This window comes from Centrocercus urophasianus, unplaced genomic scaffold (genome assembly GCF_019232065.1).
Source record: "Centrocercus urophasianus isolate 14NV4802_14NV808 unplaced genomic scaffold, USGS_Curo_1.0 seq_33, whole genome shotgun sequence".
NCBI classification, from domain to species: domain Eukaryota; kingdom Metazoa; phylum Chordata; class Aves; order Galliformes; family Phasianidae; genus Centrocercus; species Centrocercus urophasianus.
In genome coordinates this window covers 7189978-7216492 of record NW_024884900.1, presented here as the reverse complement: position 1 = coordinate 7216492, position 26515 = coordinate 7189978, and the positions used below count along the sequence as shown (strand labels likewise).

The following is a 26515-nucleotide window of genomic DNA, read 5'->3' as shown; positions in this document are numbered from 1 at the left end:
GCTCCCACATAAAGAGCCCAGATTCCCTTTCTTCTAAAAAATAGGCTAAGGAAGTAACAAAGTGAAGGAAAATAAAGCATTTCCTCCAACACCCACAAAAAAAATATTTCAACACGGCACTAGCAAAGGAATTTCAGATGAAGAAACTCGGGTGATTATAGTTGTACAGTGCAATTGCACAGTAAAATAAAGAAAGCTGGAAGTTGTGTTTTGAAAATTACTCTAATTTCAAGTACAAATTGCTTGAGACTATGGAGCTGTAAGATGAATCATGGTTTCCAAGCAAAATAAATATTCTGTTCATGAATGCACAAAAGAAATAGGATGTGGGAGAACATAAAGCTACGTGTCCTGCTGAGACTTGTTCAAAATACCCAACAACCTACTTGCATCATCAAAGATTCTTCTGGAAGTCAGAGCACAATTTTCATATACAATTCTCAAATTTGTTCATTTCATTTCAGTGATGATATACACCAGAAATGATGATTCAGTAACATCCACAGGAGCATTATTTCCATTCTCACTTATGTCAAAAGGGGAAGTAAGAAGCACTCACCAAATTTCCTGCTGAAGAGATCATTCACTTGCTCTCTCAGTTGTCTGGCCTTCTCCACCTTTGAAAGTCTTTCACTTTCATCCTCTGAAAAAAATTGTTAGAAAAGCATGAGAACTAAGCAGGCTTTTTTTCCCCTGAGGTTTGGAAACACACATTGCCTTTGTTCCTACTCTTGACAGTACCACAGAATTGTATTTACGTGAACAACATAAGATCTCCTTCCTAGAGGTGGCTCTGTAAGCTTCATCCGAAAACACAAACTGTATTCATTTGCTTACAGTACTTATAATGGTGGGGGAAACACAAAAGCAAAGTGAGATTCAATCAACAGCCATAGCATTCAATGGAGCTCCTTTCTAATGAATGTAACGCGTGCTTGAGAAAGCAGTCAGTGTTGTTCAAGAGAAAACAGTTCAGCCTGCATGACTAATCAGTTAAATCCAAGATCAGATCTCCTGAAGTTGTCAAGAAAGCTACAAACCAGCTTTGTAATTTATACAAAGAGTTAAAAAAAAAAAAAAAAAAAAAAAAAGGAAAAATAAGGATACTTCTCAACTTGCGGGCTGGATCAAGAATATTCCAGACTCATCACCAAATAGATACTCATAGCCATAGAAGTCAGAAAACATTTAACATGGAAAAACAAGATGCTAAACGTTGCTTTTTCTTGACTGTACTTGTGTTTCTGTCAACTGTCCAGCTTGTAAGAAAATATCAGATGAAACAAATACTGTGAAGACTGCAGTACAAGGAGTACAAAGTGAAATCAGATTATGCACACCTAGCAAAGTTACTTGAATGATGTTAAGATCTTCAACTCCTGCTGCTGTGTTCACTGCTGTATTTGCTGTAGTGCTTGCTGTATTGGCTGTATTAGATGGATTATTTTTTCCTGAAAGAGAGTTCATTTAAAAAACAGCTGTGGAGAAACACGCATCTTGAATGTCAGATATAAAGGAAATCTGGCAAAACAGCAGAGATTTGCAAAGCTTTCAAAGCACACTGAATCTCGTTTCCAGAATGCATTCACAGAATAATTGCCCTGCAGTTGTATTTTGAGCCACACAGTCCAGACTCGGAATACAAGTTAACAATGACTCAAAACATTTAATCCATGATCTGCCTCAGCTGACATAATTTTCTACCAGCTATCTGCACACCAGCCATGGAGAACTCCCCATTTTGAATGAGCTATGTATCAGCAGCAATTAACCTAAGATCTGAATTACTTCTATGATTGCACATCACTTGTATTTTGATGAAAGGCATGCCTCTATCAGACATGAATATTTTCTTGTGAATAACACAGAGTGTTCATAAATCCCTGCTAAAGTTATATTCCAAATAGTTTGGAAAGTAGAGAGAGCTGCTATGCATGCAGGCCAGTGGCACAGGACCTCAGGCTGGACCTCAAATTCAGCTTGTATAACAACCTCCCTACATCTTAAGACCAAACTACCAACCACAACATGGAGTGAATCTTTCAGGGACTCATCAACACCGAGCAGCATTCCTCATTTGCATTCAATCCTTGAAACAGACTTATCTAGGGCATTAAGCAGTTGCAAAACTCACTCTGGGGACTTTTAGCAGAACTCTCCTTCACCGCCGCCTCAAACATCTCAGGCCTGCAGAGAGATTAAACATTTATGTGCAACAATGCAATCACATTTATTTCAGCAACATTAAAGACCATGCCATATCCCAGTGGTTATTTTTTAAAAGACAGGAACTACCTGATATCTTAAATGCCATAACGCTCTAGGCCAGACAGAGACCTCCACATTTCCCTTGCTTGTTTCCACACTGGCACGTGGCTATCTGAACCCATGCTAAATAAGTAAAACCAATTCTTGCAACACCATTTTTCAGCCTTCAGTACTGCTAGTAAGCTTTGCTCTGGCTAACTCATAAGTGCCCCATGCAATAGGAACTACACAGAATCATAGAATAATTTGGGTTAGAAGGGACTTCTAAGATCATCTCATTCCAACCCCCTGCTATTGGCAGGGACACCTCCACTCAACCTGGTCTTGAATGATTCCAGGGAGGGGGCATCCACAACCTCTGTGGACAACCTGCTCCAGTGCCTCCCCACCCTCAGTAAAGAATTCCTTCCTAATATCTAGGCTGAAGCTACCCTCTTTCAGTTTAAAACCATTGGTCTTTATCCTGTTGCTACCTGCCCTTATAAAAAGTCCCTCCCCAGCCTTCCTGTAGGCTCCATCAGGTACTGGAAGGAAAAAGAACAAGTGATACAGACAATGAATTGGGCTAAGGAACCTGGTCTTGTTCTTCAGCCCTAAACAGGTCGTCAGTCCTCCAGAGCAGAAGAAAATGACTACATCTCACTCCACCTCCACAAGAGCTTCCTAATCATTTTCTCATCTACTAAGATATCCCAGTGTGTATTTTAGACAGGTGAGAGAGTCATTCAGCAACTCGGCATCACAGAGTTTATTCTTCAGTGTACAGTTCATTTCTGAAGGACTGGATTACCAGGGACGTGTTAGATTCTTACTTTTTAATAACGAATTTTATCTTAGATTTGTTTCTCAGAATCTTCTCTAGCCTCGGAATTCCGAAGGTAGAAGGTCGTCGGAAGGGCACTCCATCTGGTAGGCCTTCCACATAGAAAACCTCTGGGAAGGATTCGAACAACGCAAACGGTACCTTCACTGGCTCACTCAGCCCCAGTGCTTCCCCTGAAACACAACAGAGCCAATAATCCACCAGCTAGAAAGGAGAACGCCTCGGGTACAAACAGGTTAGCACAGCTGACACATGCACACTAGGCTAAGTGGAAGCAGCAGGCTTTGCTTTTCTTGGTGATGGCTATGAGTAGGCAAGAAGAAAAACAATCACCAACCCAACACATCTCCATGCAGTGAACCAGATTGTAATTAGCAGTTGAAAACATTAGACAGCTTATAACTGGCTTAGGTGCATGCAAGCCTATTAGTTGTACTTCACTTCATTATACACAACACGTTTGTCTCTGTGTTTGCACCGATGGCAGATGACACTGGTGTTCTTGCTCCAAAAACTGCACTTGCAGGAGTAACGACTGTCTCGCTCCAATTACTGGAGGAGATGGTTCAGTATGGATATGTATGTATGTCTGTATATCTACTCAGATTCTTACAATGACTTCAGAAGAAACAGTGGGAATTGATTGGGCACGTGACTCTCTAGAACATACATTATCATGCAGAGGCTCCAGTCATACGAACTCCCATTCATAATCAGAGTGAGAAACGCTTAACAGGAGTGGCAGGATGTGGAATCACCATTTCTCTGGGTCATTAAAGAAGCAGTAATCAAACCACAACTTCTCCATTTCCAAACCGAAATAATGAGAGGAAACGTGACACAGAACTGCAATTACCCTGTGTGAGAATGAACTCAAGTGAGAGAATGACTACAGCATGCAAGGAGCGTAGGACCTTGGGAAGAAATGTGTGAACATATCTGTCGTACGTCTAACTGTGTGCTCATTAGGAAGGCGTCTCAGTGATAAGGAATCAACGAACTTACCACATTTTTCATTAAAAAGATTCTCAACTTTCTGCTTTAGATCAGTGATTTTGGCATTCCACGCCTCTGTCAGGAGAAAATGGAACGATTAAATCAACGCTCACACAGTGAATTAATCCTTGAAGAATATTTTTAAAGCCGCCTAATAAGTTATTATGCTTGATAACCAATTTACTGTGACATTAAAAAGAACAAAATGGCTTTCATCCTGCAAATGGCCCCGAAACGTTCTGCTGCAGCCTAAACCTAAAGCCATGAGGATCCTCACATTGCTAAGGCTTCGAAAAACACTGTTACTACATAAAGGAAGTACACCGAAATTGAAATTAATGCAAGAGTGATCCAAATTTACAATATCAGGCAAGAAATTACTCATCTGAGCCAACTATCAAATAGAAGCAGAAAGCTCTTATGCATTCAGTGACACATGCCCAACAGTGTCACTTCCAGGCTTGCCTCAACTATACTGGTTTTATGGAATTGGTAGCACTGGAGAGGTCCAACACAGAGATCTCCAAAATCAGCTCTGTTAGAGCATGGCTTACTAACCATAGTGCAGATCTGCCCCTCTCTTATGTACCACTCACATACAGCTGCACAGAGAGGCTCAACGCTTCAGGTTCACGGAGGGCTTATTAAGCTTATGCACAGCATAAGACCTCAGCTCTGCCAAAGCACTCCATGGCACTGTGCACCAGACAGCAAATCCATCAAGAGTCTGCAGCAGTGTGACATGACAGAGCAGCACAAATCTCTTTAATTCTGAAGGTTAATAAGATCTTAAAGGACCTGTAATGCATTTGAAGAGCATTCTTCAACCATCATCCAGGGTTTCTCTGATGCATATTACTACTGATGACTGAGAACTGAGTGTATGTGAAAACAAGAAGTTTGTGAATGAACTCAAAATCTCTCTGATATGAAACCACCAGATTTTTCAACACCAATATGAATGGAATGTATTCATGCTAATTCCCATAATATTTACCAAAAGAAAAATCTCTTCCTCTTGGCTTGAAACTCAGACTGGACCCATTGGTTTGAGAATTAGTTTGAACATCTGCTGTTTGTGCTTTATTAGGACCTGTAAAGAAAGATGTTACTTATATACATGCAGAGAGCAGAAGCATGCTTCATACAGAAGAACAACACATCCAGCTTGATCACCAGAGAAAGATTAACTTCTGAATCAAGACTGGAATTAAAAAGCTTTCAGACTTTCTTCCAGGATCGTAATTAAGCATTTGACACAATTGCTCACATCTGTCATTGCTCTGCTCAGGACTACATCAGTTCCCACATCTCTGCTTGGAATAAAAGGCTCAAGCAAACTGTCGAACTCACACATTTTACATAACCATCATGGCACAGAATCCAGTATTATTCAGAAATGAAAAATAAAATCTTCTATACTGAAACGTATCCGCAGCCCTGAAATGATACTGGGTTTGTTACACAAGGTGCAGACAGAAATCAATTCCACAAAATGAAAACTTAAAAGAACAGGGTAAAAGAATTACAAGAATAGAGCAGGAATGTGTAAGAATATTTTATTATATTTCTTCCTTACCTTCTTCAACAGTAACTTCTATCTCTGGAACCTGTAAATTGCTTGCAGGACTCTGTAACCTTTTCGAACTCTTTGGATTTGCTGCTAGAAATCAAGATATTATAAGCTGTAATGCACAAACACTCTATGCTGTGTAGCTTGCACTGCTAGCAAGAAAACCAAACTACATTTTGAAAGTTCTAACAGACTAACCTGTATCTGCACTAAGTACAGCTTACACTGTAAAAACTGAACAATCCAGACAGCAGCAAAATAAAAGCTGTAGAACTTGGGTAAACAGTATATTCTCTACTGGAACAGTCTTAAGTAAAGGAAAAAAAAAAGAGAAATATACTTACATTCAAGGAATTTTTCTTAATACTAGTAGATTCAGAGGCTACCCTGCTAGTTCACCTTCAGTAATGACTTTGTTTGCAACACCGTGTTTTCCTACCATAAAGATCTCTGTCTGCTAAGGATGCAGAAAGCAAATGCTTATGAATCTACAGCAGCAAATAATACTTAACTGTTTACCTTTAGTGTTTAATTGACTAGCCAGTCTTGATGGCAAATAGGAGGCGACAAGCTCAGGCCTAAAAATTGAACAGAATACAATTCAATTCCATATGCAAGAAAAATAATACAGAAAAATATCCCAAATTTCACAGAATTCTGTCAGATTCAGATGTATGTAAATTCCCTTTCCACAGTAAGGTTCTGCCAGAAGCATTTGTGACTCTCCAACCCTAAGGAGAAAAAGCCAGAAAAGAAAGCTACACGTTCTGCTCTAATAAACAAACAAATGAGGAAAGAAAAACAAAATGAAGCTTCCAGGTACAGTGCCATTTTATTCCCCTACATCCATGATGCACCAAACACAAACTGTGCATTTAAATTTCCTGAGGAAGTCGCACGCTTTCATGACATCAATTTAGGTGAAAAATCTCCTGCTTCATGGAAACAGCACTTAGCTAGAATTTAAGCCCTTAGTTTTCCGAGAAGAAAATCAAGCAACTTCAAAATCAGGAGGGAAAGTAACTGAATTACAAACTTACTTCTTAACAACAAATTTGATCTTGTTGCTCCCGCGGACAATTCTTTCCAGGCGTGGAATCCCAAACCACGTGGGACTCCGGAAGGGAATTCCTTCTGGCAAGCCTTCCACATACAAGTACTCAGGGTTTGATTCAAATACAGGATAGGGAACTTTCACTGCCTCTGAAAGCCCCAGAGCTAAAGCTGCAAATGAACATTAACAATAGTTTGTACACTTGAATGGGAGGTATTCTAACTCCAGTGATTTTAAGAAGCTTGGCTTCCAGAAGCTGTTCTGCTCAGGGGTAACAAAGACAACCACCTAACCAAGAGAAATGTGTACCCTGATTTTCTATTACCTTATGTAGAATATTTACAAATGAAGCCTTTCTCCACTGTGCCACAGATAACATCTCTTATTTAAGCTCTTATTTATTTGTGCCTAATATTTTCTTCTGGCAACTTCTTACATCCAAAAGCTTTCTGTGTGCTTATCCTCTCCATCATACAGCTGGAAAAACTAAGGGTTGGGATGTTGTCATAGAGTCATCAGTGTAAGTTATTGGGATGGGTCAGTGGGCAGTATGTGAGAGAAGTCAACACCTCCATACATCCCAGCACATTTCTGATGTCTTAAGTACAGTAGAATTGAAAACACCTTTTACAGACCAGTTTTAAAACACAGCAGCTTTATAAAAGAGTTAATTTAACATTTCCACTTACCAAATTTCATATTAAATATCTCTTCTACTTGCTTTCTTAGCTTTGTGATCCTGACATTCCAATCTTCTTTGGCTGAGAACAAGAAACAAACAGAGCATTACTCAATTCCAGATAAAGAGACATATTTGAACACGTTTTTCTCAACCTGATGAGTAGACAAGCACACGAATAGACAAGGACATGCAGCAAATAATGACTATTAATGGAAACTTAAATGATACATGGAACTCTCTTTATATAATGGAAAATTTCTTTAAATGTAGTTACAAGTTTCAAAATTGTCCAAAGTGGGAGAACTTGTTTTTCAGAGCAGGATGTCCTTCAGATGCAGGAAAGAATTATTCTAGTAGGTTTCCAAAGATAGAATTAATTCCAGTGTGTAACACCCTTTACAACAGAAGACAGGGATTTAAAGAGTGCTTTTCTGAACATTTTTATTAGCTTAAAAAAATCATCTTCAATCCTGGTTTTTTTTTTGTCACAAAGAAGTCAACATAGGAGTGCTGACTATTGGTAGCTTAGATGAACAAAAAATGCTCTTAGCAGCCAGAAAATGCCTATCTTTTCTGGCAAACAGTGCCAGATCCTTCTAGAAGAGATGTTAAAGCACATGTGAGATGAAGGAGTGATCTGAGCAAGCCAGCACAGCTTCACTAAGAGCAGACTGTGCCCAACCCATCCAGCAGCCTCCTACGGTGCAGCAACAGCATCAGTGAACAAACAGAAATGCAACACATGTCATGTACCTGCACTTGTGTAAGGTGTTTGATATGGCTCCACACCACGTCCTTACCTCTAAATTGGAGAGATACGGATTTGTAGGCTGGACTATGTGGCAGATAAGGAATGGTTGGATGGTTGCAGCTGTTGTCAACAGCTCTACCTGCAGGTGGAGGCTGCTCAGTGTCCCCCAGCAGTCCAGGTGAGGACCAGTATTCGTTAACATCTTTACCAATAGCACAGGTGTTGGAATCAAGTGCACTCACAGCAAGTTTGCTGAGGACACCAGGCTTGGGTCAGGGCAAGCCTGGATATGTGCACAGAGTGGGAGGAGAACCTGAGAGAAGCCCTTAAGAAAAGGGCTTGAGGAAAAGCTGACATGAGCCAGTAGTATGCAATCACAGCCTGGAAGGCCTGGAGTGCTCTGGGCTGCATCAACAGAAGGGTGCAAGCAGGCAGTGGGGGGGGGGAGGTGTCCCAGCACAGGAAAGTTGTTGAACGTTTGGAGAGAGTCCAGAGAAGGACTACAGAGATGATCAGAAGGCTGGAACAACTCTCTTACACAGGCAGAGTGAGGTAGCTGAGCTTATTGAGCCTGGAGTAGAGAAGGCCTCTTCATGGCATTCCAGTATTTACAGAGAGATCATAAAGAAGAGTGAAATTAACTTCTACTAGAGGTAGATAGTGGGAGGAAAAGGGGCAAGAGCTTAAAGCTAGCAGAGAGGAGATTTAGATTAGATGTCAGGGGTAAGTTTTTGACAGCGCAGATGTCCCATCCCTGGAGGTGCTCAAGGCCAAGCTGGATCGTGCCCTGATCTGGTGCTTGATCCAGCAGTCAGCATCACAAGGAGGGGGGCTGGAACGAGATGCCCCTCGAGGTCCCCTCCAACCCAAGCCATTCTATGATTCGACAAGTCTGATTTATTTTTTCCCCCCCTGCAGAGAACTCAATACAATTGGTTCTTCAAGTCAGAGCTTGATTATCCAGAGAAATGTGTGGGAAAAAGCCTAGGACCCCCTGGATCTCAGTCTGTGTTCTTACTACAAGCAGATTCACACTTAAAAGAAATAAATAAAAAAAATATCAAGATCTGGATTATATACTTCTGTAGCAAGAAAAGAGCATTCTGCTGTCTCAGGCAAATAACAATAAAAACATCACATTAAATTAATCTGGATTCTTTCCCTATTCCAAAAGCACTTCTGCTTTCAAGAAGTCATTAAAATTCCCTAACAACAGAGGCTCGAAGAAAAGCCCAGCTAAATTAGCTGTGAAATGCTAAGGAACTTCAGAGCTTTGCATCAGAGCAGGATAACAACTCCAGCTCTCCATGGCTGTGCATATGATCCATTTTAGCTACTCAAAGATAGCTGGAATGCACTACAGTTCAGAAAGCCATCTATTTTCATGATGATCGATGTATTCTGCTCAAACCTCCCAAGAAGCAGTCATGGCACGCATCACAGAAAGATCACTTCTTGAAAAGTGTTGTAATGATCCAAATGAGTTTCCACACCAATCCCTTGAGACCACACCAATGCCCCTTAGAGACAGCACCTGTCTTGCCTGGTGTGGCTGTCCCAGGTTGAGTAACTTCAGGTGAACTGAGAGTTAGCAGCTCTGGCCTGCAAACAGAAAGCAGATCATCTATCCATTCTTCACACAACGTAAGCAATGCATGCTTTCTATAACATTCAGTGAAAAGTTGGGATCTTTCTGTTGAGCATTTCACACTCGTGAACATGCTACCAAAATATTTTGGAAAACTTGTCAGGGTTGCAAACACTCAGTTTAAAATGCAGAATATTTCACGTGCCTGTTTGGCAAACAAAGACTGAATGCTTTGTGACCGAATGAAAGCAGGTGGCTGATTACATGAACGGTGTTTGTTTGCCCTCTTTAAAAAAAAAATAAAAGATGAGGCATTAAAACAAATGTTTACCTTTTGATTACAAATTTTATTCTGTTGCCCACTTGAATTATTTTTTCGAGGCGAGGGATCCCATACCAGGATGGACTCCTAAAAGGAATGTTCTCAGGTAGACCTTCAACGTAGAGGTCAGCAGAATGGACCTCGAATTTCTGGTATGGAACAGCTTTAGGCTCAGTGCTCCCCAAGGCCTCAGCTGTTAGAACAGAATAAACCCATTAACTGGACAGTCTGCCATCTCTCTCTGTTAAAAACAAGCTTCATTCAAAGCTACAAAACCTCCACATCGCTGCAAGCATGAGTTTAGAAGCTGGTACAATGCAGGATATCTGAATCCAACAGACTCCAAGTCTCAGCCTATCAAGAACAAACTTCTACCAAACTGCATTATGTTGATATTGGGCAGCCACATTGCCAGACATCATTAAGGGCTTCTTCACTAGGGCATAATACAATGGTTTTATCCAAAGTTTTAAACCTGCTATGGAGTAACACGTAATATTTTAACCCAGATCTATAAAATAAAATGGTCAACTTCATAAAATTCATAAAATCCAGAAATGTTCAAATTTTAATGGTATTGCATTCGACTTCTTTTACTAAGAATTTAACTAGTTGTATACACAGTAGAGTAATACTGCTTTCTTTTTTTCCTCCAATCAGCTGCTAGGATTATGAATAATCAAAGGTGCCACCTATGAAGACATTGACACAAATGACTGAGAGCAACCTTCAAGAAACACAAAACCACAACAGCAAACAACAACACCATGCTCACCAAACTTCTTACAGAAGAGCTGATCTACCGTCTTTCTCAGTTTGTTGATTTTGGCATACCACTCCTCCTTCACTGCATGTTAGAATGACACAGGCAAAAGAAAAAATAAAAATAAAAACATTCCCTAATTACTTGGTTATATTTTCAGTTGGACAGCTGAAGAAGCACGCATTCAACAATATAAAAGCAGTGCTTTTATATTCCTTCAATCCATAGTTCCCATTTGGAGGTGGGATCAGTTGTTTGTTTTGGTGTCTTTTCCCCATTTTAAACATCTCAAATATCACCTGAAAGCCATGCACACAAATAACTTGTTCTCAAGTTTTCCTTAAGCACCGAACATCCACAAGCAAGCTTTCACAACAGATGAGGTATCATTCTGCTCCTAGTTGTGTACTCATGGTGAGCTTCCTGAATCTATTTCTCTACTGTTTGTGTACAATACCTCTTAGAATCATAGAATGGCTTGCGTTGGAAGGGGCCTCAAAGATCAACCAGCTCCAACCCCCAATAAATTACATCAAATGATTTGAATTTGATTGCTTAGAATAGTCTCATGCATATGAATAAAGAATAAATGAGAGGAAAAAATTGCTAGATTTCCAAACTACTTGCAGGATCTGAAGACTTTATTGGTCAACCGCTATCACTCTGAAGCTAAAGATAATCCAGAACAAGAAGAATTATTTGCAATTATTGCAGTAAAAGCTGGTGGTAGGCATCGCTAAGACCAACAGACAAGGAGGAAACCATAGGGCAATCAACCTGCACATCTGAAGACCCACCTCCTGCAGCTGGTTTGTCCACTGGTGCATCTTCTTGCGTTGAATTCAAAAGCTCGTGCCTAGAAGATTTAAGATCCACGCTTCAAAAGTGATACAAACTGGGGTAAACCAGAAGTTACAGCCCTTAGTTACAGCCTCTCTAGCAGATACATCTAGCAAATAGAAGTCACCACTGAAGGATCAAAAACAGTGAAGAGATATTAAGATTCATAATATTACATTCCAATTAACACTGAAATATGATCAGAGCTGGGTGAAACTCTCCTGACAAAAATATTTCTCACTCCCGACACTCATATCCACCATAACAGCCATAACATTTCAGAGTATCGGAGACTGAAATCATCTCTGAGGTCTAAGATGCACTTACCAGTCAAAACTATCATCAGAGACAAAGAAGAAAACTGAAAAGTCAACCTTTAAAAACAAATATTTACAGCAGACATTTCTGTTGCCAATCACAGCTGCTTTCATCCATACCAGAACACCACATTTTTTTAACTATGGCATTTCTCACAGAGCTGTGCTGCTCTGGTTACCACACACTGCAAGACTGATAAGCAGTGTAAATGAGTTACTGTTACCCACTAACAGAAATCTGACCAGAGCTGGCTCCTGTACTGTATTAATATTAAAATCTCTGCACAGTGGCTGATTTTAAGTGAGACAAGAAGCAGAGCTATGGCTCTCCCTCTTTTCTTTTCACCTGCAAGGCTGGGGTGACAGAAACAAACCATAAAACCTTTCAAAGGTGGCATGCACAGAGGCAAAGGCTGCCACTTCCACTGATCCTGAGCCTGACCACTGCAATCAGCACATCCCTACCCACTTCAAAAGCTCCTGGATTAGGCCCTACAGCCCTGCACAACAGTACAATGCCATCAATACCCATCTCTGGCGTGAAACATTGCATGTCTGAAGTGAAGCAACAAGTGACAAAAAGCAAATAGCCAGGCACTATCAAATCTGCACATTGGTCTACCAAAGTGGCACGCGTGGCACTGCAGTCTCTCCCAGCATATCCTGAATTCACATTAGGTTCAGGCACCCCAAAATCCCACCTGCCTGTAGCAAGTCACATCAGGGTTCTCCTAGAAAAGACACCGAAGCAAGAAATGAGAAAAAGAGAAAGGAGCCCAGAAGATGCCACAGAGTTAAGATGTGAGACTCAGAGACAGATGATATCCTGCCAGGGTGAGAAGGAAGGCACCTGGGCCCTCAAACAGTACCCATGTACATGTAAGGTCTGTCTTCATGTATGCTACCAGATGTACTTCATGATAACATCAAGGACACTGTATGCACACACACACAAGTCCTAAGAAGCAGTCACTGTTTTGGCCTCAAACGTGTCCTGGGAGATGCTATCTACAGATACAGACCTTTACACCATTGCAGCAAGAGAAAAATAAAAGCACTGCCTGAAACTGAAACTCAGGCCAGGATCTTAAGACAGCACTAAATGTGCCTAAGTCAGTGGCTTGCAGTGCATCCTACAGCTGCTGAGACTAAAATATTACAAAGTGATCTGCCCATGATAAAAAGCCTCTAAGATTTAAGAGATCCATCCAGATCTAAGCCACCGCTGTGGTGTTCTGCTGATCTGATAAGCTGAATTTCTCATCTCAGCAAGCCTGAAATAAAAACTACTCATCAATACTGCAAAGCAACGCCTCAGCAGAAATCAGCGTGGAAACGCGCGATGATGACATGAAGCAGCGTGGACTGAAAAAAGAAAAAAGAAAAAAGTATAAAGCAGGGACAAAACCCACAGGATTCCTTACTTTTTAATCACAAAGCGGATCCGCTCCTTCGCTACGAGAATCCTCTCCAGACGAGGAATGCCGTACGTGGACGGCCGTCTGAAGGGAATGCCCTCCGGCAGGCCTTCCACATAGAGGTCTTCCACGTGGGACTGGAAGAGGGCGTACGGCACGGACACGGGGCCCTTTGCTTTTATGGCCTGAGCTTTAAGAGAGAAGGAGAATGAAATAATTAGACCAGCTTGTGGCTCTGCTGTTATTGGTTTATAAAAGTTAGTCATGCCTTGCTGGGGAGGAGGGGGTCTGTTCTTATTAAAGTTCTGGTGTACTTTAGAAATGCAAGAAATCACTACAGAACTTAATAGTATACTTCTAACATCACCCAGAAAAGTTTTGCCCTGCTAATGAAACCTTTGAAGCCAGTGAAAAAACACACAATGGATTCTCATAGCACTGGAAAATAACCTCAGAGTATCTCTTAAAGTTACAAGGACCAGATCACATTGATACACCTACCATCACAGCATCACAGAATGGCCTGGGTAGTAAAGGAGCACAATGCTCATCCAGTTCCAACTCCCTGCTGTGTGCAGGTCACCAACCAGCAGCCCAGGCTGCCCAGAGCCACATCCAGCCTGGCCTTGAATGCCTGCAGGGATGGAGCACCCACAGCCTCCTTGGGCAGCCTGTTCCAGTGCCTCACCACCCTCTGTGTGAAAAACTTCCTCCTAATATCCAACCTAAACCTCCCCGTCTCAGTTTAAAACCATTCCCCCTTGTCGTATCACTATCCCTTGTAACAGCCATTCCCCCTCCAAAGTACCCTGGCCAGGTACCAGGCAGCCACATGTTTTAACAAAAAGACACGACAGTTTGCAAATACCAAGAGCTCTAATCTCTTTTTACTCACAACGGAACCTTAATTTTGCAGATCACGCAACAAGAATTCCCTACCAGCATCTGATTGGTCTGCAAATAGTTTGGAACATCCTGTTGTTTTGCTATGGACATCAGATGTTAGAAATTACGTGAGGAGAAAAATATTAACAGATCAAAGAGGTGCCCTCTTTGATAATGCAACTTGTTGCATGCAGTTATGTTTGTGCTTGCAGCACAGAACTACTGAAGGCACTTTTTCAAGCAATGGGAAACAGACAGCATATTTGCACGGGTTCACATGAACTCTGAAGTTCTTACATGCAATAAAACAATCTAGTTTTTAAAGGCATATGGATAACATACCCTTTCTACCACTTACAAATGACGAATTCAGGTGTGACTACGGCACAAAAGGGGAAGCTTTGAAAAAACTGCCTGCATTTTGGTCTTAAATTCTGATGAGCATGAAATACATAAGTTCCAGAAGATCATGAAGAGTTGTGTTTCGACCACAGTTGGCTCCAACTGCTATTAATAAGGTGGCCAAAACTACAGCCAGAATGTAGTTCTGCAAAGAGATGGGCACACAGACTAAAGAAAACCTACCTACCCAAATATGACTATTAGAGGAGACGTGGGACAACCACCAAATGCACTGCTGTGTATCATCCCAGCCCTTCACTGAAGCAGCTTCTTACTGCAGTTATGTACCTTTTCTAAGAAATTCAAACAAAACCTGCAGCCCTGGAGGCTGTTGTGGTGAGTTGTAAGGAGCATAACAAACCCAGAGATGAGTTGCAGCTGGAAAGCAACATTCGTAACAGTTGGCCACGGGGGGGGAAAAAAAGCAAGGAAAGCACTAAAATCTAGATCATTCCTTCAAAGGTACAAAAACTTCTTTAAATAGCTACAACTGAGGAGGTTTTGTCTTTTTAATTATTTGTCCTTTTTAAGCAGGAGTCCTTATTTCACTTCAATCAATAAATGTTTCAGCAAATACTCTGCAATCAACCAATGCACTCAGTAACACAGTCTGCAGAGAGGCTCCTTAGATTTGCAAGCTTTTGCAAAGAAATCCCATTGAATACAAGTTTCAATTTAGCCTATATTTGTGAGACACTCTTGTATTTATACTATAAAAAGTATTTTTATTCAGCCTACATCTAAACACCAAAATAAATACATTTTCAGACTAGTCAGTAGTAATGTTTGACAGCAGCTGACATTGCTAGAATGCTTTAGATTTCCAAAAGCCAACAAATCCGAAAAGAATTCTGAGAATTCTGAACATCCATAACTCATTTAAGTAAATAAGAAATTGCATGTCCATGTAGATAGAAAGAAATGGAACCTGGTATGGAATTGGTTCATGAATCAATGGACTGTCATCTACAGGGGAAAAGGCGATGGCTTAATACCAAGACCTTGGACAGAAAGTCAGGACCAGCTCTCCCAGCAGACTCCACAGGAGATCTTTACAGGATATGTGCAAACACCAACATGAAATTTAAAACAATGCACAGAATTCCTGCAGCAAAAGCAACAAACAGAAGCAACAAAACACCCTGAGCTGTTTTCATTCAGTGTGAGCTGCCTCCAATGGGCTGTTCAAGTGTCAGCTGATGGTCACACCTGAAACATGCAACAACTCTGACAGACCACAAGCTCCATTGAGAGAACACTTCCACTTTTGATGGCAAAAGCACCACTGGGTATTTTGAAATTTGTACTGCTGCTGTGATATGCTTGGTGATATGTGGACACAATGATGCCTATGTACAACACCCAAAACCATTCCAAAGTCTAACACATGTGCTGCTTTTTTTCCCCAGGATATGCTTCACTGCAAGCCAATCATGATCAGAAAGTAACAATCAATGGAAACCAATCCCCGAAGACATTCTCTAAGGTTATTCTACTTAAAGATTCTGTCTAATTACCAAAAAACACTGAGTCTTTCAAACACAGGTGCCCAGAACATCAGCATACTGGAGCTATGCTCCAGGAAACTGAGCACAACTGAAAACTTAAACCAAGTTTTGCACTCCAGTGCCAAACTTCTCTCGTCAAAAAGGTTAATGCCCGCTGTTTTAAGCCCTCTAGTGACATTTTACTCTTTGGTGCTAGTCTGCTTCAGAGCCACCAACAACACATACACGAAAATGCTGTGATTTCCACTGCCAAAGGAACAGAAGCAGTTGTTTTAAGAGGATTGTGACACATACCATATTTTTTCTCAAACAGTTCTTCCACTTGCCTTCTCAAGTCTGTAATTCGTGCGTTCCATTTATCTGCAAAGAAAAGAGGACAAGTCAGACTGCAGATAAAAACGAGAATCTCTTGTAAGACCTGTTACCACTAACAGAAACATGCAGTGTGCTTTTATTGCTCATCTACATACAGATTCTGGCAATACTAAACCTCAAAATATATGGATAAAATCCAAAAGAATAAAATGTTTAAGATTGCTTCCCAAACTTGTGTAGATCTTAAATCAAGGTTTTGTTTGTTTGTTTTTTAAAGAAAACAAAACAAAAAAGGACAAAACCCACGCCAAACCAAGTCCCAAACTTTTCTTTGATGCCTCAGTCAGCAGCTCTGACCACCATTAGGTGCAAAGTCAGTTTGCAGCTGCCGTTGGTAGCTATCTGAACCCAGGGCCTGAACAGCTTGATGAAGCTGACAGTGAGCATATGAACTTGTTTTGGTGTTAATCCATACAACTACATGGATCAGGAAGCACTATGTCTTCCTCTTCCTTAATCCAACATTTCCCCAAGTCCTGATTTTGCAAGACCTCCTCATAAATCCTCCTTCTGAAGGAAGATGCAAGTTGCAAGACAGAATTTATCCAATTCCAACTGTGTATTCCCTGGAAAATTGGATTAAACGCCAACACATTAACATCTTATTTTCTGCTCATGACAGAGAGCACGCAACAGCATTTTCTGTTGAACTGCAGGACAGTGGATTAACAGCAACTCTACCGTAAGAGTCAGGAAGATACAAGTCAGAATTTATTGGGCTGAAGGGAAAACCCTGTTTCACTGCATAGAGCTGCTGAACACATGGACCGTTCTGAAACAACAGTTTGTGCATCTGTGAGGATGAGAACATGCTACTCAGCACAACAGATTTGCTGGTTGCCTTTACAGCTCACAGTGCATATCAAGGAAGACCATCTGGACACATTCCTGATCTAATGCTTGTCATCCTTCAGTTCAGTAGCACATTCAGTCTGATTTTCTTGCACAGTAAGTCAACTGACAAAAAAACTGACCAAGCACTGGCCTGCCTTACTCCAGCACTGTGAAACTGCCTAATACCTCTTGATGAAACAAATCAGAGGGAAATAAATCTTGAATTTTTTTTCTTACCAAAATTGAACTCTCTCGCTTTTCTTTTCCCAGTACTGGCAGCTTCAGGTGCTGCCTCAGTGTTCTTCGATCTCTTGTTAGGGGGCAAGTAGTCTTCATCATCTGAAAGAAACACGAAAATATCACAGCTTTACCATCCAGAGAACTGATGTGCAATGTTGGAACTGTTTGAATTTCAAGCCTTAATACAAATATTGATCCATGCTTTATGAGAGCTTCACATTTTGCAATAAATTACTTGAGTAACTCTAGAAAGCTGCTAGCCTGTGTGGGAACAATTTGTGTGAGAACATTGGCTCAAAGCAGAACACAGGCAAAAAAAAGTCAAAGCTTCTTTACATTTCCTAAGGAAAACAATACTGCGTTCTGAAACAACTAGTCATCTCATGATCACACAGTGACTATGTGACAGCAAAAGAAACAGCAAATGAATTGGGCACATACAGACTATATTTTGTATCTAACTAAAAGTACCCTTCCACCAATAAGCACTGACAAACAATGCTTAAGTTCAATACTGAAGACCTCAAAGGTGCTAAAGTCAGTTTAAAATCAATGCAAAACTGATGAACTTTGGTGAAATTCATTAAACAGAAGGTCTGCCCTAGCCAAAAAACATACAAGTGGATGCAGACACCTGCGACCCTGAGGTCTTTTTTAAGCAAGGTGCTACTCAGCCAGTCAGCTCCCACCCCACAGCACTGGCTTCTCTACAAACTCACAAGTTCTTGGAAAACTCCAGTCACCAACAACACCAATATTGGAATGAGAAAATGGTTAAAGCAGACAGAGAAGTTAATTTCACATGTAGAACAGCATACGCCCAGGTCAGCGTGCATATAGTTTAGTTAGAACCATAGAATCACAGCATGGTTGGGCTGACAGGGACCTCACAGCCCACCAAGTCCACCCAATGCCACGGGCTGGTTGCCTCCCCCCCACCAGATCAGCCTGCATCTCCAGGGATGGGGCACCCACACTTCAATGGGCAGCAGTGCCAGGGCCTCACCACCCTCTGAGTATAAGAATTTCCCCCTAACATCTAACCTAAAACTCTCCTCTTTTACTTCAAAGCCATTCCCTCATCCTATCTCTATCTGCCCACGTACAAAGTTGCTTTCCTTCCTGTTTGTGAACTCCTTTAAGTACTGGAAGGTTGCAATGACATTTACCCACAGCCTTCTCTTCTCTGAACAAGCCCAGTTGCTTTAGGAAATATATTATCACACATTAGGAAGTATAGTATTACATACTGACCTAAAAGCCCTACAAACAGAAACACTGGAACTGGATAACTTACCTTCCAGGGTGACCTCGACCTCGGGATCCTCACGTGTTTCTGAAGGAGGATGCTGGGAGGAATCTGAAGGGGAGAAAAAACAACTTCTGAACTTCTGTTTGGACACAAACACTTTTAGCCAAGCACTCAATGATTTTCTGCTTTAACTGACACCTGTCAAGAAGATCCATGACTCACTGAAATATTTCACATTCACAGCATGCAACAAAAAAAAGGAGCAAAGCTTTCTTACCATAAGCCTTTAAGCAACTCTAGGCAGGGATTATACATGGTAAATCACATGTACAGCAGCACAGAGGGCTGGCATTAATGACAGGAGGAAATTCCTTACTCTTGGCTTAAAAGGATTAATAGAATCATAAATATTTTTCTCTTAGCTATCAAGGATTACCAAAAACATAAACAAAGCCTGTGTAGCCCTACAGATGATGTATTTCTTTATCATTTACACAGATTCAGAGCTGTTGCACTACGATGGTTTCCCACAACAGGCTCCAAATGCCAACAGTGAAAATGAAAATGCTTGTGTAGGGGCAGCCTGTACCAATACAATAAACAGGATTGGGCCCATCAGCACCTGCTAGCAGAAAGCAATTTGAATTTAACTCCTAGAAAATCTAAAAAAAGCAATGTCAGTCATCTCAGTAACCACTCACAGCTGTGCATGAGGGAAAACATTAACTCTTCTGGCAGAGCAACACTATTTTGCACACTTTGAGGACTATCTTAGCTCAGGTTTCTGTAAGCTCTATCACCCCACATCACTTTGTTGGAGGGACCCTTCTCTCCTTTCCATACGATGCCATGTGTGGTAGAGGTCCAGCAATACTGAGATACCTTACCTGGATGACACAAATTATGTCAAACGTATCATCAGGCATAAACACTAAAGGCTTTTGGTTGCTTTTTTTCCCAACACAGTATGATCATGGTGAGGTATTTTTCTGATCTTATATCCTTGTATCAAGTAACAAGGTAAATAAACACAGGTGCTAAGCAGCAGCATCCCTTACAGTTCTTAATGTTGTCACTCTCTGGCACTGCCATTCAGTTTAACAACCTTGACTTTCTGATTACTGAATTTCAACAGTGCTGTGCTCCACACTCACCCAGTCCTACTAAAACTAACAAGCACTTGGCAGCTATAGTTAACCTGGGCCATTCCATGCACGTGGAAGTTTTGTCTCTCCCTCATTCAGGAACAGAATGTAAGAAAACTCCTCTCTGACACAAAGTGTCACACAGCATCTATAGCAATGAAATGCTACACAGGCAAAAATAAAGCAAAGTCAAATTCTCAGCCATTTGCTATCACTCTCTATAATCAGGCACCAAGGGCTCACAGCACTATGCTTTGGAAAATACAGTGCCTAGACTTCCCTTTCAAATAAGCAGTGCTAGCTGTGCAGCCAGCACGAGAGCAGAGAACTTCATTCTCCTGTATCAGGAGAAATGCTGTTAGATTTCATGTAACAGCACCTTTAAGTGTGGTGATATGCATCTTCAAAGCATGAAATTATGAGACTGGGAAGACTGAATAGTGCTGCTAGCATAACTTGGTCTTAACATCCAAAAAATGCTTACAGCTTAGGTTTGAGAGGCAGGAGTTTAGAATGTTGGGTGATAGGCACCTTACAATTATAATTCATTAATTAGAAGCATGGCAACTCCCATCACAACAGTAAGCCACAGAGCACCACGGTTTGGGGGATTAATAATAATAATAATAAATAAATAAATACAAAAAGGCAACCATGTAGAAAGAATACTTGGAGAAAATGTACAACTTTAATTAAGATGCCAACTTTTCAAGTATTTCCGTAAAAAGAAAAATCCAATTACTTTGCTTTCATGCAAAGCACCTTCTACTGTTATTTCCACACGTGCTCTGTCACTGCAACTGGAATCCTAGTGGCTGCCTTTAGACAAACATCTCATAACACAAAAAACTAACTTTTGGACATCGAATATTCAAAGCAAGGATTTTCATAAGCCAAAAATTCAGAACGATAACGTTCACATGAACACCATAACAAAGACTCAGTCTCTGAACCTTGAAACCTGATGACAGCACTCTGACCTTATAAAGAAACCCACTGCTTGAAATGCAGATGAGCTTTTCCTAATGTCTGCAAATGGGCAGAATGGTACTTTTAATAAACAAGAAAAAGCTGAAAGAAATGCAATTTATGAATCAATTCATCTCAGATGTTCTTGAGATTCAGTAAGGAATTGCTTCCCCTAAGGATATGCTTTCTGTACACTTTGTTCTGTGTGCTGTTCACATCACACCCAGCTAAATTAAATATATATGTATATACAGACCTACCTGTGTAACTTTTGGCCAGAGCAATTCTTTCATCCATCTCTGATGTTTCAGAAGGGCCTCCTTGGGAACAAAGAGAACGTTTTTTCAGTTGAGTCTCACAACAAACTCATCTTCCCACTCCACAGAGAAAGCTGACAAATAACCCAACTTCAGGCACCACGTGCTCACTTCAGACTTTCTGCAAAGTTGAATTCAGCTGTGAACTATGAACACTTCTATGCCTTCTCTCATTCACTTGAGCAAAATTTGAGGGACTAATGGAAGGCACCAGGAAGCACAAGATGGTATTTTCATAGAATGGCCCAGGTTGGAAGGGACCTCAAGGATCATGAATCTCCAACCCCCTGCTACATGCAGGGCCACCAACCTCCACATTTAATAGCAGACCAGGCTGTCCTGGGCCCCATCCAACCTGGCCTTGAACACCTCCAGGGTCAGGGCATCCACAGCCTCTCTGGGCAGCTGTGCCAGCACCTCACCACTCTCTTTTCTCTACATATTCTGTGGAATTTTCAAGTTAGTGCCTATGTGTCAAGTCCTACTTTCCCCAGATTTATATAGCCAAGTTCATGTGGAGACCAGTCTAAGAGCTGAAGAACCCATTCATTCACAGGACAGCTGCTTGCAGGCATTTCCTTCTGCTTCTAGTTCTCTTTGTTTAAACTTCAAGGCATCAGTGGTAACAGAAGACTCAAACCTGTAAGTTTCATTGGGCGAAACATGCTTCTTTCAGGAAGTGCCTGGTAATCAGCAAGACTCAATTCTATATGGGCCATGTTTCATTCTATGCTGTTAAAGAGGACAGAAGATGGTACGTATCCCTGAGTAATTCCTTTAACATATTTCTGCTTCTGTGTAAACTGAAAAAACTGAAATACATACAGCCCAATTCTATTTTGTTCACTGCTTCAGAGCTGTTCTCCTTCTGGCACCAATAGCTTTCCAACCTCAATCCTTCCAAGAAGGATCTTCAAGACAGCCTGCACCTTGTTTGCAGCCTTCTAGCTCAGTGTCCAGGTTTGTTACCGGCCAACACTCCTGAACACAAGGTAGGCATAGGCACAAGGATGCTCTTGTTTTGAGGACACTAAACCAAGAAACAGCATGTTAACTAACATTTCCTATCCTAAGAGCCATACAAAAGTGGTGCTCATTAGATTAGATGCCTACAGCAACGATAGGTACCTATATGATTTTTGGAACTCATGATTTTATTTAGTCCTGCAGTTTTACTGTCCTTTACCTTATTTAGTCATCAGTCAAATCTGTACCTTCCTTTCAAATAGGTTGTCTCCAGTGTCAGCCAAAGCATTTAACACTGCACTGATCTTTACATTTGTCCAGGACAGAGGAAAAAGTAACCAATAACCTTCCACATTGCCACTGCCCACTGAAGGAAAACTGCCCCTAATGCCCTATCAAAACACTTGGGGGAAGTTTTTGAAGGTTAAAAAGTTCTATTTCCTTATCTTCTTGCTTTGTACTTCGAGCACCACCTTCCTAAATTTAGTAATTCAGGAGTTAATTCATGGCAAGATCCAAATGCCACAGCAGATTAGGAGATAATAAGGGAAGAGAAGAACGTCCATCTCCAATTCTAATTTCTCCCCCCTTGGATTAACTGGAGAGCTGTGTGTGCCACCAAGGCATGCAGACTCCTGGTCAGCATTACAGACATGTGAGAGAAAACAAATACTCAGAAAAACAATAACTGTGAAATTCCAGCAGTAAATCATCTCTCCAGGAAGCCCCAGGCACGCTGCTGTTCTGTAACATGTAAGTTATTTCTTCTCATAAATCAATAAACCCAGCTTTTGCTGTAGGATATTCTTAGTGAGATCCCAGCCGTTTTCCTTTTTTCTGCAGTCTGTCTACACAAAAGGAAATGCTGGGTAGACTGATCTCACCTCTCAAAACACACCTTGGTAGAACTGTACTTCTCTAAGGCTCTCCTCCTGTTCCTGTTGAATTTATAGCTTTGTGTATTTTGTACAACCTTTGGCTTGAACCTTGGTGATAGCCACTCAGAGAAACGAAGGGGAAGCTCCTTGACTTGAAGGGAAGGTAACACACTATGACAGGTAAAATCTCTTTGGCTCACAGCACATCATCCTTCCTCCCAGCAGACTCAAGTGTAGCCTCCCCTTAAATACAAGTTTACTACGCTGGGAGTGGGGGAAAGGAGAGTTGTTACTGGAGCATCTATTTATCTGAAAAAGGTGTACATTACCTCCCACCCATAAGATTTAAATTTAGAGATCTCTAATGAACACAAAAGAAACTCCTTAAGAAAATCCACATTGCCTAGACTTCACTATAGAAGCATGCTGTATAAATTGATTTTCTTTAGTTCCAACATGCTCGCATTACAACAAGTTACTGCTTTCTTAGTGATTTCAGTACAGACTCTTTTCAAACAGGGACGGATTGCACTTCAGGCTAGTGGCCAAATTCTGACATTGTGGGGTTATTTTGCATGAAACAGAAAGCCACCAGGGGCTGAAAAGCAAAGAAAGATGACAGCTCCAAAAAAGCAGCTGTTTTTACTGCATTATATCCTTCCTGTAAACCCACGGACCCAGAGGCTAAGCAACGAACAAGCACAAAGAAAAGATGATCATAATCCCAGATAATTCACCTTTCAAATTCTGCACTGAGTAGAGACATTTTGGTTTGCCATGTGGTTATGGTCATTCTGAACGATGTTTGTACATTACAGCATCATAGAACCAACATTCTCTTATTAGCATGTTTTAAGCAATTAAAACAGGTTAGAAAATAATCTCAGGAATTTTTGTGTTGAAACACCAACAAAAATCTTGCTTAAATAATATATTATTACAAAATAGAAGGATGGGCTACTTTGCAGCCCACTCTTCAACATCTTATTGTCCTTCAGAGATACATGGCAATTTGCCTGTGTTTTTTTTTTTATACTGCTATCCTAATGACAAATGCAAAGAAGCTGAAATAATACATTTAGGGATCTATTTATATTTTTTATATTGCCATTTGTAATTAGGGCTTCTTACTTACTGCTCATTTCAACCTACAGAACATAACTTTCTTACGGATTTCTTTATTTGTTCCTGGTTGAGATTAACATGCAGTATTTTAATTAGATATGAACAGATGAAGCACAACTGAGAAATACTTCAAAATACACTCAGAGCCACAGTCATGGATCTCACAGATGCTGCTATGCTTTGTCTATAGGAATATAATCTTAACTTTCAAAACAGTTTTGGCATGCACTGGTCTTTCCCTCCAAGGAAAGCGATTGATGCAGCTGAAACTAAAGAAAAGATTCAAGCACTGCTCTGAGCATTGCTATCATCAGGGTTTGCTTCCTGCTGAAAAACATTTTGCATGCAGGAAAAAAAAAAAAAAAATCAAGCCAAAAAAGAAAAAGAAATAGAAAAAGAAATAGAAAAAGAAATAGAAAAAGAAATAGAAAAAGAAATAGAAAAAGAAATAGAAAAAGAAATAGAAAAAGAAATAGAAAAAGAAATAGAAAAACAGGCTTCTCTGTTAAGTCCCAAACACACTCATACGTTACCAATATTACTCTGAAGAATAACAAAAGATGTGAAGTACAACTTAACAGCAGCCAGCATGGAGATGCTGTAATCATAACAGCAGCAAGCAATTTTATGCCTGCCAACCACAAGTAGGTAAAAGGAGAGTAGAGGGAGAGCAACTCTTTCAGGAGCCAACCCAGTGAGGAGATAAGCAGATGCAGATGTTGCTATCTCTACCTTGAATATTGTATCGATAGTAATCAGGATCCTCTGATTCTTCCTTCACTGTCACTGTTGACATTTCCAAAGGAATTCCTGTAGAAGCAATAAAAGAATCAAATAAGTAGATTAAAGATAATCAAGATAGGACAAGGGGGAATGGTTTTAAACTGACACAGGGGAGGTTTAGGTTGGGTATTAGGAGGAAGTTTTTCACACAGAGGGTGGTGAGGCACTGGAACAGACTGCCCAAGGAGGCTGTGGATGCCCCATCCCTGGATGGATGTGGCTCTGGGCCACCAGGTCTGCTGGTTGGCAACCCTGCACACAGCAGGGGGTTGAAGCTAGATGGTCATTGTGGTCCTTTCCACCCCAGGCCATTCTACGAAGTTCTTAACAACTAAAAAAGTCAATAACTCAAAAACAAGCAAACAAAAAAACCCCTAATATTCTAGCTAGTATCTAAACAAGAAAAGAAAACAAATTGATTTCCAAGTGCTGAGGCACTAAACAATTGCTGAGGGGAAAAAAAACCAAACAAAACAGTAACCAAGTGACACAGTGACGTTGCAGGTTTCTCCTGTCTCAATACAGTTCCCATCAGAGGTGATCCAGCACTAAATGCATCCCTACAAAGCAAACATCCCTGCAAACACCATCTGATTTCTGAAGAATTAAAAAGAATGGCTTCCTTCCCCCACAACAAAACACAGTTCTACAAAACACCAAACTGCACAGCCCAACCCAGGGAAGCAGGAAGGCACAACTCATCTCCAAACAAACCTGTTGTCTCCCTGCAATTATTGCTGTGTTAATCTCAAAGCACACACCTAAGCACTGCTTTGCTACAGGGAACACAGTGCCTCGCAGCATCCTGTCCCAGCTGCAGGGAATGATTCTATTGATTTTTTTTTTTTATTTTTAAACAAAAAGTAACATTTTCCCATTTGTTTCCATGTCATTATCAACATTCTGGTAGTGCTATTATATAAGCTGGTAAGTTCCACTCTCCACATCAGGGATAAAATAGTGCTGAGTAAGAATGAAAAGAAGAGCTGAGGACCTTTCCCTTTTTTCACTTCCAATGATAATAAATAATTTCAGGCTACAAAACATGACAAACTCAGAAGTGGAAACCTCTGGCTAAGGTAAAAAATTTGATAAAAACTGCAATGGAGAAGTGGCCATTTTTAACTAACAAGCAGTTTCTCTCTCACACGCAGGGTGGATTTATGCTGTTTTTATTGGATCTTCCTATCACCATTTCAATACAGCCTTCTGAACAGAAACTGATGATGCAGTTGTTTGGCAAATAAGGACAAAATTCTGAACGTACCAGGATCCTCAGTAGGCTCCGTTTTCACTTGAACAGGAAGGCAACTACAGAAACAAACAGAATGAACACAGTGACATTATAAAACCCCAAAATCCTATTTCTGGAAAGCTCCTCATAGTTTACAAGCTGTCTAGTGAAATCAGCCTCGAGGGGATGGGGATGAATCTCCCAGCC

At 40.8% G+C, this 26515-nt stretch overlaps 1 protein-coding gene across 8 annotated transcripts in view; it reads right to left on the bottom strand.

The window, feature by feature from the left end:
* Positions 1-26515, bottom strand: part of GTF2I (general transcription factor IIi) — a 51689-nt gene that overhangs the window by 9197 nt on the left and 15977 nt on the right. For 6 of the 8 annotated variants that reach the window (XM_042829889.1, XM_042829891.1, XM_042829892.1 and 3 more), the window contains exons 8-28: positions 26342-26385; positions 25024-25101; positions 21266-21325; positions 18937-18999; positions 17637-17738; positions 16485-16550; positions 13402-13585; positions 11618-11676; positions 10833-10904; positions 10067-10250; positions 9682-9749; positions 7404-7475; positions 6701-6884; positions 6180-6238; positions 5667-5750; positions 5085-5180; positions 4097-4162; positions 3081-3264; positions 2135-2187; positions 1341-1451; positions 560-643 (exon numbers count right to left, since the gene is read on the bottom strand). In XM_042829889.1, coding sequence (XP_042685823.1) covers positions 560-643; positions 1341-1451; positions 2135-2187; positions 3081-3264; positions 4097-4162; positions 5085-5180; positions 5667-5750; positions 6180-6238; positions 6701-6884; positions 7404-7475; positions 9682-9749; positions 10067-10250; positions 10833-10904; positions 11618-11676; positions 13402-13585; positions 16485-16550; positions 17637-17738; positions 18937-18999; positions 21266-21325; positions 25024-25101; positions 26342-26385 — 1973 coding nt within the window. The remainder of the gene's footprint in view (positions 1-559; positions 644-1340; positions 1452-2134; positions 2188-3080; positions 3265-4096; positions 4163-5084; positions 5181-5666; positions 5751-6179; positions 6239-6700; positions 6885-7403; positions 7476-9681; positions 9750-10066; positions 10251-10832; positions 10905-11617; positions 11677-13401; positions 13586-16484; positions 16551-17636; positions 17739-18936; positions 19000-21265; positions 21326-25023; positions 25102-26341; positions 26386-26515) is intronic. The other 2 variants (XM_042829894.1, XM_042829897.1) reach the window with 2 other exon arrangements.